Source organism: Protomyctophum parallelum (genome assembly GCF_964188405.1).
Source record: "Protomyctophum parallelum genome assembly, chromosome: 4".
Lineage (NCBI taxonomy): Eukaryota > Metazoa > Chordata > Actinopteri > Myctophiformes > Myctophidae > Protomyctophum > Protomyctophum parallelum.
Window position 1 is genome coordinate 5717178 of NC_139700.1, and position 12977 is coordinate 5730154.

The window sequence follows — 12977 nt, forward strand, 5'->3', positions numbered from 1 at the left end:
GTGTGTGTGTGTGCGCGAGTGCGTGTGTGTTACAGTGAATACGGGAAACCCGTGAATTTTGGAAAGGCAGAATGAGATAGAGCTAGCGAGATGCTTCGATGTTGCTGTGGTTACAAATCGAGCGATCTCCTAACAACAAACACGACAGTTTAGCAATTCCTTTGTGTTTAAGAGCTTATTTATCGTTTCCATTCATGCTGGCAACAAATACTTCTCTTGGTTTGTGTAGCTGTCTTCTAAGTAGGCCTCTGACTGTAAAATGATAGCAGTCAGCAAGCATGCAATCAGCTCGTCTCCATTTCCAGGGTAATGGGAGTCCCTATCTCCTCCTTGGGTAGACCTATAATCCATTTCCAGGGTTATGCGAGTCCCTATCTCCTCCTTGGGTGGACCTATGAATCCTAAATTGAGGGAAATAGGATCTGTCTGTTGGTGTGAGCGCTAATAGGCATGCATGCGTTTTGTTTAGGGTCTGTTGTTGGTGGGAGTCTGGATTGGAACGTTGGATGTTTTCAGACTGTAATGAAGAAAGGAAGGGAATAGGGAATGTTTTTTTTATTCATTTGTTTGGCAGTAGATACATAATACATAAACACTTATGTTTGACTCGAGACATTATTGTCTGTAGCAGTTTGTTGGCTGTTGTTTTTACGGCATGGCTCCACAGAGGCATGCCATCTAGAACAGTGTGTCTGTTTGTTCGAAGCTAATCTGGCAAACCACTGCATCGGTCATTGCCAAATTGCATGTGTACACTGCCAGTAAGCTTAGCTCCAGTAACTATTTTCACATGTAATTACTGAAATGGAAGTAAATGGGCACTGATCAGGCTGAATAATTTCAGGTTGATCAGGTTGGCAGAGGAAGTGTAGCGCCCAGGATTACATTAGATAATTGGCACTGGATGAAATAACTGAGTTGCAAAATCGTGGGATAAAATGTATAAGGCTGAATCATTTACCAAATTGGAGTCACATGCTGGCCAAATTAAGTCCAAGATCCACGTCGGTTCTCTTGCGGATCCCGAGATCGACACGATTGGATTTGTCTACCACATTCACGGGAAACAATCTATAAGACATGCACACACATTAACCTGTTTAGTCTCTCATAATTATATTCATGGATTGTGTGTATTGATTGACTGTGTAATTATGTTCCCAGCTCCATCTGGTCCACTGGAACTCAGACAAGTACAGTCTGTTTGAGGAAGCAGTGATGGAGCACAACGGTCTGGCTGTTCTAGGGGTTTTCCTCAAGGTAAGAACAGGTGCACACATTAGTTACACAGGGAAGCAGATGCTGAGCTTATTTGTTTGTTTACAAGACAGGCAGACGACCAGCAAAGCTTGTTTTGCTACTACGTGGCTTATTTCTAAGCTATAATGTTCTCAGATACACATATTTTAGCATGCTGATTACATTTAAATGAGTAATACACTGTCTGGATGTCATCTTGAATAAGATTAAAAACGGAGTAGTGTGTACGATGAATTAACCCATTCTGACCGGGCACCCATTTTGGTGTCAGCATCATGTTATGCTTTAGCTATTTAAAAATAGCAGATCTACAAGCTCATATCGCGCCACCGAGTGGCGCGATACGAGCTTGTAGGTCTGCTATTTTTGAAAAATCGAAGAGCGACTGACATTTCTAGAATCTGATCTCAGGTCAGAATGGCTTAATCAGACCAGTGTGTGTCCAGTGGAAACCTCGTGTGAATCTGATCTCAGGTCAGAATGGGTTAAGGTTCTTTGCATGGATTGCATAATGTACTATGCACAACTTACATTACGCTAATATGTGTTTTTTTATTCCTTTTTTTAGGTGGGAAAGAGACACGAGGGACTTCAAAAGCTAGTGGATGCCCTGCCTGCAGTTAGACACAAGGTCAGAACACCATGCACACACAGTCCCACACATGCTCTACATACATACGAACACTCTGAACTGTGCTAAGCTAGCAAATGCTCTTAGTAAAAAATAGGGGGATGAAGAGCAAAAAAATTATTGTGAAATACCATTAAGATTGAGTTAATTGAGTTCAAGTTAACCCATTCTGACCTGAGATCAGATTCATACGAGGTTTCCACTGGACACACACTGGTCTGATGAACCCATTCTGACCTGAGATCAGATTCTAAAAAATGTCAGTCGTTGTTCGATTTCTTCAAAAATAGCAGACCTACAAGCTCGTATCGCGCCACTCGGTGGCGCGATATGAGCTTGTAGATCTGCTATTTTTCAATAGCTAAAGCATAACATGATGCCGACACCAAAATGGGTGCCCGTTCAGAATGGGTTAAAGAGCCCTTAATTCCTGGAAACCGAAATCTTATCTTTCTGTCCTCATAAGCTTATCTCTAAGCACACCTGATAACGTTTGTCTTCTGTACATTTTACTAACCAAGATAAGTATTTATGTTGGCAAGGAGTGTTTTCCTAGTAAAGACTTGAAGTGTGGTGATGTTGTTTTTCACCACCACGTACACCCTGGCAGCAGTGGCTCAGCAGGCAGAATGGCCGTATGGGAACTTTAACCCATTTTGGCCTGACGTCGAAATAAATAAAAAGTCTTCTGAAAGAATATTATATTCAAAGATTTCTGCCACATTTTCACGATTTTCCAAAAATAGCAGACCTACAAGCTCGTAGCTTGTAGATCTGCTATTTTGCAGTAGCTAAAGTATAACATAATGCTTAGTTAAAACACCGAAAGGGGTTCCCTCCCAAAATGGGTCAAGGGTCCCGGTTCGATTCCCCTGCTCCGTGTTAAAAGTGCCTTCATGTCAAAAGTGTTCTTGAGCACGGCATGCTCCCGAAGAGCCTTGCCTGTTGTCAAAAGCGTTGTACCTGTTCCCCTGTTGCCTACCAACGTTGATGATCACTGGAAAACATCTGTTTGTTTGTATCCACCAATAGGACAGTGTTGTGGAATTCGAGACGTTTGACCCCGCCTGCCTGTTGCCCGCCAACATCGATGACTACTGGACGTATCACGGCTCTCTGACCACACCCCCTCTGACAGAGGCTGTCACCTGGATCGTTATGAAGCAGCACATAGAAGTCAGCCATGACCAGGTGTGCTAACTGTTACTTCGTAGCACTTAATTGCTTTATTTACTTGACCGCTGACCCTGTTGTTGGTCCACTAGAGCTGGTGTAACTTTGTAAGTCTCTCTGCATAAGACGAGCATCTGCTGCTAAGATCGGTGGTTCTCAATGTTTTCAGGCTGTGGTCTTTTTTTCTTTTTTTCGTTTATTTAAAAGTCCTTAAATTGTCACTTCTCTGTCATCTGGGGACCTCCCTTCAAAATCGTCTGGGGACCCCCCCTGGGGGGTCCAAACCCGAAGGTTTAGAACCACTGTGCTAGATGCCTATATTGACAGAGTAAAGGGACTTGTACTGTTTGACTCATTTTGAAATTTGAATATAACTTAGCTCATTGGTTCTCACCGGGGACCCCCAGGGGCCCTGGAGGGTATCCAGATGGTCCCCAGATCAATGTTGGATAGTGGGAAACCACACGGACCCTTATATGTGGTTGTAACTCTGAGAGTGTACAAATGGAACCAAATTTGGTTCCATTTGTAATTTTGTACACTCTCAGAGTTATTGTGACCCGTGGTCTAATGCAGGGCCCTATAGTTATTTTCAAAACATCTTGACATTCTTTGAAAAATGTCTGAATATATTTTTTAAATTCTAACACCACAAACTTTGCCAACATGTCAATGTTCTGTTGTCCTCATTAAGCTGGCGGTGTTCCGGAGCCTCCTGTTCACCTCGGCGGAGGAGGAGGTACAGAGGAGCATGGTCAACAACTTCCGTGTGCAGCAGCCCCTGTGTGGACGCCCCGTCCGCTCCTCCTTCACCCCCTTCCTTCAGGGGGGGGAGGACCAGCACACCCACTGAGGCGGGTGGACAGACTGACAAGTGTGCCCAGACATACGCGCCAAGAGGCGGCAAGAAAGCGCCTAGAGCAGGGGTCTCTTCCTGGTTTTCTAGATGCTTTCTTGCCGCCTCCTGGCGCTTATGTCTGGGTGTACCCAGACACAAACAAACACATGCACACACACACACACACACACGCCACACACTCCTTACCAATATACTGTACACACCCCCTGGAGAGATCCCAGCACTCGGGGGTGAACAAAGTCTTAATTTCTCTTTAATCTTTTGACACTTTGTCCATCTGCCCGGCTGGCTTTGGTCACTGTTGCTGTGGGAACTATGTGTTTGTGGCATTAGGAACATTACAAGACGGGATGAGACGGTTTTAGCGTTTCGGTGCGTGATACCGTATGTCCTGTTGCACGTCGACCCAAGTGATTCACCTGGTTCTATTCAAACCACACCAATCGCCATGCATCTACTTGCAACCGTTTGGTTGCAAGGAGTTGCATGGCGACCCATTTGTGTAGCTTGAGCTTTAAACATGGTACTTAAAGATCATTTAACCAACAAGGCATGATGACGATTGTGGTGGTGGTGGTGGTGGTTGCTGCTGTGGGAGGGAGATGGGACAGTAATATCTTTTATGCATTTTGTCAATCTGACAATATTTATTATGCTCATAATAGTTACAGTACACAGCTACTGTATTGTATGACGTACAGGTGTTCCAAACATCACCAACTCTTTTATCCTCTGTTTCAGGATAAAAAGCGCCTTCTACTGGCCATAGTCACTATTACAACTGTGGCTGTGATTTACATATTATAAGGAGGTGGGGGTTAGAGCTCTCACACGTTTACTCCTAATCATCGCCCATGAGATTTTAAGTGGACTGATTTAGTCGTGTGAATCTCCGATAGAGTGAATATATAATATATAGGTGTACTTTTTATGATTGCTTTTATCAATAATCTACGAGGTAAATAGATAGTATGTGTACGTGTTACCAAGAACTTGTTTTCATAGTTTACTAAGGGGAAGAGAACGTACTGTACAGTTGAGTGGTTTAAAACCTTGTCTGCCACTCTGGAGATAATCAGATATTAACCACACCACATAGCCTGGTAGGCTATACTTTACAGTTTTTACAGGATTTAAACATCTGCATGCTTGGGCTACTCTGAAGATTTAAAGGTACTTCAGTGTAGCTGTTTGCTATTATACAAGTACAAGACTAATAGCAGACTAATGTATATAACTATCTAAACCCTGGTTTCTTTGCAAGGTTACAGTAGCGCGCACCTTTTATTTTTTAGCAATGTTTAATGAATTAATCAGTTCTTCTTCCATGACTCATGGTGCGTTCACACAGGCAGATGCAAAGATACAGTCTACCATTCATTGTCAATGGAAGCCAGCGCAGCGACGTGAAGATGCAAAGATGCATCCGAAGTTTGTAGCTGCTGCAAAACCTACAAAGCTACAAATTGAAGCTGAGCTGGGTTCAACTTCCAGATGCAAAGCTACAACTGTAGTTGCATTTTTTTTAAATTCCCAATCCCTGCTGTTTTCACCCTGTTCTGGCTGATAAAAACTCACGTCTTCTTAGTCCGTTTCCATTGTTTTCAGTGCATATTAATATGCATATGCCTAGGTCCAAAAGGGCTTGCAGTTGAGACTCCATGCTGAATTGTTTTTCGCTCCAACACAACACTACAGATGCCCGCTTGATGGCGTCAAGGACCGTGTGAGCAACAGATATACAAAGCAACAAATATGCTGTGATGTTTGCATCGTTGCATATGCCCCGTGTGAACGCAGGGCTTAAAGCTCTCAGTCCTGGAGACGGATTTCAGTCCTGAGGATTTCATAGAGGTAATTTAATGAGATCAGTGCAGATTTGCAAAAAATCATTTTCAGTAGGTACCATAACCACAGTGCCTTTAATGTTCTGTCTGTTTCATGACTCACTGCCCTGGGCCAAGTTTCCAAAATGTATATTAACATGGAAAGCATCCCTGTTCCACTATGATGTGAGTCTCGACTCTCGACCACTAGAACAATGCTACCATGATATTGGTAAGCATTGCCATGTTTGTCCCTATTGAATTTCCAGTACAATTCCACTTAGATGACTAGAATCTGGTGGTGGTGCTACTACTAGAAGAAGTCACTCTGGGCATTAGTAGTGGGGTTTATGTACTGGGATTAGTAGGCCTATTATTATTTTGGTAGAAAAAGAGTGAGCTGGCCAGAAATCACAGGACAAATCAAAATCTCTATTGGTACTGTGTGAATTGATTTTAAAAAGCGATATTTTTTAGATACTGTGTATTGTCATGAACTGCTGTTTCCTGCATTATTTTTTTAATTAATGTCAAAACGCACAACAGATTTCTGTCCAAATTGCGATCCATATGAGGGATGGAACTAGATAAAACAGGCTGTATACAGTACTGGGACCAATCAACAACTAGCTTGTTATCTGTCAACTCAAAGCACACCTGTACAAGTGAAATGGTAATATTGGTTTCCACTTTTTCAGCTACTTTAGCTATGCTTCATTTACTTCATGGAGAGCTTCCATAGCCTTCAAATTAAAAACTGGACCTCATAAATTATGAAAAATAATGTTTAATTTCTTTGTCATAGATGTATTGTGTATATACTGTAAATGGAGTATTTTCCAGTCCTTTTGTTATAAAGGTATTATAATAGTTTTCTCAACGTAGCTATGGTATTTCACTAGATGATCTAATGCAATAATATGCTACCTTGCATCATGCAATACTCTGAAACCTTGTAATGTAACCTATTTGACCTATCACAACCACAACAACCAACAAGTTGTTACCTGGGTGTGCCTTATTCAACACAACAACCTTGCAGAGAAAGAGAAACGCGCAGAGAGAGCTCATGAAGTAGACAGAGAGAGAAGCTGATCCAAAAAGAGTGACGGGTAGAAGAGAGGTGGAGTGAACTACTTCTAGAGAGAGGAGCCTTTGATGTTAACAGGGGTTGGCCGAGTTCGAGTACGGCGTGAAAGACAGACTAATCATGTGCGTAAATGTGGCAGTCGGTTAGGTTTGTGATCTGCGGAGTCAAAAGAGGAAGAGGTTACGGTTGTCGTCTGTCAGTGTTGTCGTTGTTGTCCGTGACAATGGCTCTGTTCAAATCTCTATTCTGCAGTGCCTCTCCAAATGAAAGAGCCACTTATCTCTTAGTTCACTATTACGGCCTATACTCACAAGATTGTACACATGCACATAGTAGCCCCTCACTGGCATCTCCTTTATGTAAACCTTCTAGTTGCTCATAAACCTTACAGAAAACATGAAACAAAGACTTTATACACACAGAAACCCTGCGGCCCCTGTCACACACGCACATACTCGAGTCGCACCCTCTGCCAACCCCTGTGCAGCTCTCTTCAGTGGTTCCTAGAAATGCCTACTAGGGTTCCTCCCCTAGTAGGCATTCAAGCCTTTAGCCGAGGGCTAGTGTGTGAGGCCATGCATTGAAAACACTATGCTAACTGAACATGTATATGAAAGGTTGCTGTAAATGCTAACGTTGGTTTTGCTGGCGTGATGATGATTCGATCTGAAGCCTTGCTTAGACACACTAGATAAACAATGAAGGGGCCAGAGGGAAAAGGCGGGAAGTTTGAGAACAGTTGTTAATGATGTATGAAACATTTAATATTTGCATTTTCTTCACTTTGTGGCTTGTGCATTTTAAGCATATGATTTGGGGAATGTTCATCATATACATTTTGATACGGTTCATCAGTAACCTCACTGGGGATGTTGGTAGTTTGCTGTTTTTGCTGGATTTTGGTGTTTTGTGTGTCGTAGAAACTTGGTGGCAAGGGACCCAATATTGCCTTCCCATTGTACAGGAGTATTTCATTGATTTATTACACATGTATGCACTATTATGATTTTTTTTATCATGTATTACAGCTTATTATAATTATGTTTCCGTTCATTCAATACATTGTATTGTTTTGTCATAATGCAGTCCATCAAAGCTATCGATGCCGCTGTAACATATTTGCATTTTTCTCTGCCAAGAGCAACGGATAATGACATTACAGGTGACATTCAATTGACTTCCTCCAGAGATGTATACACAAGAATGAAATGCTGACACTGAAAACTCTCTTGTTATAGAACATAATCTCTATCTATGCACCAGCACCCCCCCTGGTGCTGTCGTGTTGCATCTTTGGTGGGAGCCTATCTGAGAGTATGTGTTGTGTTGCATACCATAAGTGTTCCTTTGTAATCTCACTCACAGTCAAACACCCATTTTCGATACCTTCTTCTCCCCTCACTCTCATTCTCAGTTGTGTTTTAGCAGGTGTGCTCCACACTTGTGAAATGTGTAGCTGTGTATGCTGCTGTACACTGTTGTTGTATGTAGAGCATACTCTTACTGTTTATTTGCTCAACGGGCAGCTAACATTCCTGCCCTATGGGGCTTATTGAGGCCCTTTCTCATCCCAACATGCCTTCATTGCTCCACCCGGGTGACTTCTCGTTGGACCAGTCCAGCTGTGTGTCTGGGAAGTGTTTTGCTCCCTCAGATCCTAGCTCTCTGGGGGAACTCTCTAAACTACAACCAATGTGCACATTGACCAGGCAAACGTGGATGTACAGGAAAAATAGAACTAAGATGCGGTATATTTTAACAAATTCTTTATGAGATATATTAAAATATTGTATAATAAAAAGTAACCTGATTTGTGATCTGAATGCTTTTGCTTAACGAGTTATGTTTCCCATATGGACAAAGGAATTGTACTGCGTTCAAGTGATACAAAAGGAAGCTAGCATGAGATAAGGACATGGTACTGGTGACAATAATTAGATTTTCATTCAACATTGTGGACATGAAAAGGATTAAAGGTACAATCAGGCTGTCAGAAATACAATACAATTCTTGTTGTGGACAAAGGCGATCATTAGGAGAACATGAAGCTTAGCTCATGATGCTATAGTTTCTTTGCAACCATGATAGGCAAAGTCAGAAGCAACTGTTTGGAAAACTAGCTGTGTTGTGAGTGGTGGATATGTAACACAAAGCTACGTTAAGCTGTGTGTGTGTGTGTGTGTGTGTGTGTGTGTGTGTGTGTGTGTGTGTGTGTGTGTGTGTGTGTGTGTGTGTGTGTGTGTGTGTGTGTGTGTGTGTGTGTGTGACAGGCCACGCTATGTACATTATGCAAATTGAAGACAAAATTACTATCCCCAATTAGATTTTACTGCAGTTTCATAAGTTTAGGGTTAGGGTTAGGTACAGTATTTGTTAGGGTTATGGTTAGATTGGTTAGGGTTATGGGTAAATGGAGTAAAGTAATGTCCCTTAAAGTCTAAAAAAAACGGTGAGTTACACTGCATGTAACACTAAAATATCTTTGTAGCCATGCAGTTATACCCTATAGCCTATACCTGTATATAGTGCCACAGGGCTCTATATACGACTTGAACCCCCCTCCTTTTTCCCTCCACCAAATCTCAAGCTCACAATGAGTTGCAACGTGACCCGTAGCGAACTTGTAGGTTGGCTATTTTCGCCCCCAGAATAGCAGCGCTAGGGAAGTGGTTAAAAAAGGTGGAGTTGTACAAAATGTCCCAGATCTTGGGAATACATAGGTCCCCATTGTTAACCCACCAGACCCAAATCCAGGACGGAACAGAGTTGAGAATAAAGCCCCCTTGCTCACTGATCTCTGTGCATCCCTCCCTCCCCCCATGCACTGAGACCTTTGAAGCCTCTTGAGGGGATGTTTGGGGGCCCCACCAAAGTTCCTGGGGGCCCGTGGGTGGAGTGTTTACACTATATTACTCACTGTTGCTCAGGCCTGGTTTGAGTTGGATCTCCAATTGATTCAAAACCAAAGGACGGTAGTTTCAAACAGATTTCTAGATGCTGTTTGTTGTCCTTGGCTGTAGGGGAGAGACGTCTGGGCCTGGATGGAGAAACCATTCAGTCTAGCGTTTCCCCTGATTGTGTCAGGTCTGGACAATCTGAATGAAGAAGACCATCTGCTTTGAGATATGTGTGTGTGTGCGTGCGTTTGTGCATGCATGTCCGTCTCAAGCTGGTCTGGTAGCAACGTGTAGTGACATTCTTGTTCTCCAGGCGGGTTGGAGATGGTCTCCCTGCTCTTCTATTAAGAGTAAGACTAGTGTTGTAGTACTCGATTCCTTGACTCGTCTCGAGTATACGGTCTCGAATCCACATTTTCATTTACTCTGTCTCGTCCCCTTCTCGCCCTTAATTTTACTTGGACTTGACTCGGTCTCGGACCAAGGGACTCGGGACTCTTCCTTCACCAAGTCCATTCGAGTCACTACAATGCAATGAAATCATTTTATTATACCCATATTATGTGGAGCCCATTCAACATTAACATTATAAGAAAGCTGTCTTGCGCTTATAGACAGCTATCTGTCAGAAAAAAAGGGATTCTTTTGTATCTGTCTTTATTAGCTTAGCAGCTTATTAGATTAGCACCACACTGACCTGAATTCATTCTCTGACCTTCAAATGAGGACAGGGACGATGAAAAGACAAGAAGTAATAAAGAACTCCCTCCATACAGCCAAAGATACAAACAGGAACACAGAGGCCATTCTCATCTGAACTTCCATGAGTCATTTTGTCTCCTTCCATCCCTCTCTTCTTTCCCCTCTCCATGTTTTCCCCTTCGTTTTTGTTTAGTGTTTTCACATGTGTATAATTGCATGGGTCTCATGGTGAAAGGGCCTGAGGAATAATTCCAGTGTGTGCCAAACACAGGTGGTCTTTCCCACATGTATGACCCAAATTCTTTTTTTTGTGTAGCATTGAGGGTTTGGATAAATTGGATGTGCCATGAAAGGTTAACACATAAAACACGGTAAGTGTGCGTGCGTGTGCGTGCGCATATGCATGTGTGTGAATATGTGTTTGTTGTATCCAGATGGGAGAGATCGAGGCCGACAACAGAGCGGATGCTCCCCAGAGTTTCAAAGGGCCGATGTCTCCCCCACACCCACGTTTGATTGTTGCTGGTTACTTCATGATTAACCCATTCTGACCTGAGATCAGATTCATACGAGGTTTCCGCCGGACACACACTGGTCTGATGAACCCATTCTGACCTGAGATCAGATTCTAAAAATGTCAGTCGCTCTTCGATTTTTCAAAAATAGCAGACCTACAAGCTCGTATCGCGCCACTCGGTGGCGCGATATGAGCTTGTAGATCTGCTATTTTTAAATAGCTAAAGCATAACATGATGCTGACACCAAAATGGGTTAACAGAGCATTCTGTCTCAGATCTGCCAGTTATAACCTTTTTCAGCAGCACAAATCCTTCACCACACACCAGAGCTGGTCAAATAGTCATCTGGACTAGTTTTAGAAATCTATTTCATTTTGGCTATGATTTTGATATTCTGAGAACTATGGAAAGTATCTGAAATATCTGATGTTTTTGTTGATTTATAGTCCATCATCTGGCTTTGTTTTAGTATTGTAATAGGATCTGCGGTACATCAAACATAGACAAGAATGCAACCAGGGGAAATGCAGATTTACAGTACATTTTTCCACAAATGTAGACTTTGTTTTTATTGTATAGTCAGAGAAGTTTCTTTTTCTTTTTTTTTAAGATTAGTTTTTGGCGTTTCGCCTTTATTGATAGGAAACAGTAGACAGACAGGAAAGGGGGAGAGAGATGGGGAGTGACACGCGGCAAAGGCCGCCGGGCTCGGGAGTCGAACCCGCGGCACGCCATCCGGCTGGCTCGGCAGCCTACTGTAGGTGCCCAGACTCTTAACATTATGCTTGTGCTAAACCATAATTTATTAATAGTAGGCCTATGCCTTTGGCACATACCACAATATAACTGCGTATACCTCAGGCAATTGAACTATGTCACAAGTGTTTCTTGACAAAAGTCATAATCAATAACAGCATCTACGGTGTATTATCTTCCAGATTATCTATTATCACAGCAATCTGACCGCTATCCCTGTCAATAATGCTAATAGTCTTTGTGTGTTATTATATGCCACCAGATATGTAACCTCTACTAACACAAACTCAGGCATGTGTTTCTGCGTAGATCCCTGCTGATGGGGTCTGGTCTCCACCCAGCTTCCCTGCTGGCACAAGTCTGATGACAAGTGATGACGTCTCTTATAGTGAGCTACAGGAGATGAAAGTTGAGAGTTAGGCTTAGTTGTCACTTTGTGCTTCAGCAACATGCAAATGTACACACATTTTGAAGTAACAATGTGTATGTAGGCTGAGAAATGCTGTTAAAATACCAGTAGGACCAGATCCGATCATCCGAGGGGAAATGCAGCTCTGGGGTGGTTAAGATGGACATATCCACGTATGCTGGAAATGTCTGACATAATACAGGCTCACAATCTGTAGCAGAAGTGATGTGTTGTGAGCTTGCAGATCGGCTATTTTCGATGACGAGAGGTGAAGCACTCAACCACCCCCTTGTTAAGGTTTCCTTTACACTTCTTATTATGTCAAATAAATATGCATGATGTTATTAATACAGCTATCATACTAGTTCAAGGTTTCTGTATTGTTACATCTTGTATGTAACAATACAAAGATTATTTAGTTTGGGTTCCTCAGTCATTTCTGCACAACTGCAGGCTTTGTATAACGTTGTAGTGGTTCTATAAGCAAGCACATCAGTGCATGCAGCGCAGCAGGTGGTTTCAGAGTTATTTCTCTGAAACAAGAGTTACAAGGTCCTATAAATTAATTGTGAGAAAATAACAGCAATTCATTGATATGAAAAATAAGAAATGTACTTTTACTTGCAAAACACTTAAAAGTGCAAGTAAACTGAATACTTAAGTACATCTAAAAGCAAGTACTTGCCAATTGGCTATATTTTTGGTGAATAGGTTTGGTGTAGACTGAGGAACAAAATGCAAGGGACTGTTCTGGCAGCTTTTGATATTACTATTAACTTATTAACTTATTTTATTGTATACACACATGTCCCACACATATTTTATACTTTCAGCAGTGTACAGAGTTTCAGGAGTA

The 12977-nt window shown here is 42.2% G+C and overlaps 1 protein-coding gene and 1 long non-coding RNA gene across 3 annotated transcripts in view; one reads left to right on the forward strand and one right to left on the reverse strand.

The window, feature by feature from the left end:
- The window catches only part of ca5a (carbonic anhydrase Va), a 13704-nt gene extending 9751 nt beyond the window's left edge, over positions 1-3953 (forward strand). For both annotated transcript variants that reach the window (XM_083763201.1, XM_083763202.1), the window contains exons 4-7: positions 1165-1260; positions 1829-1891; positions 2924-3082; positions 3759-3953. In XM_083763201.1, coding sequence (XP_083619327.1) covers positions 1165-1260; positions 1829-1891; positions 2924-3082; positions 3759-3917 — 477 coding nt within the window. In that variant the 3' untranslated portion in view covers positions 3918-3953. The remainder of the gene's footprint in view (positions 1-1164; positions 1261-1828; positions 1892-2923; positions 3083-3758) is intronic.
- A 2308-nt stretch (positions 3954-6261) lies between these two features.
- Positions 6262-8739, reverse strand: LOC310857910. Its single transcript, XR_014569182.1, has 2 exons — positions 8540-8739; positions 6262-8502 (listed from the first exon to the last, which is right to left on the reverse strand). It is a non-coding gene; the product is annotated as an uncharacterized lncRNA (long non-coding RNA).
- Between the last annotated feature and the right edge of the window lie 4238 nt (positions 8740-12977).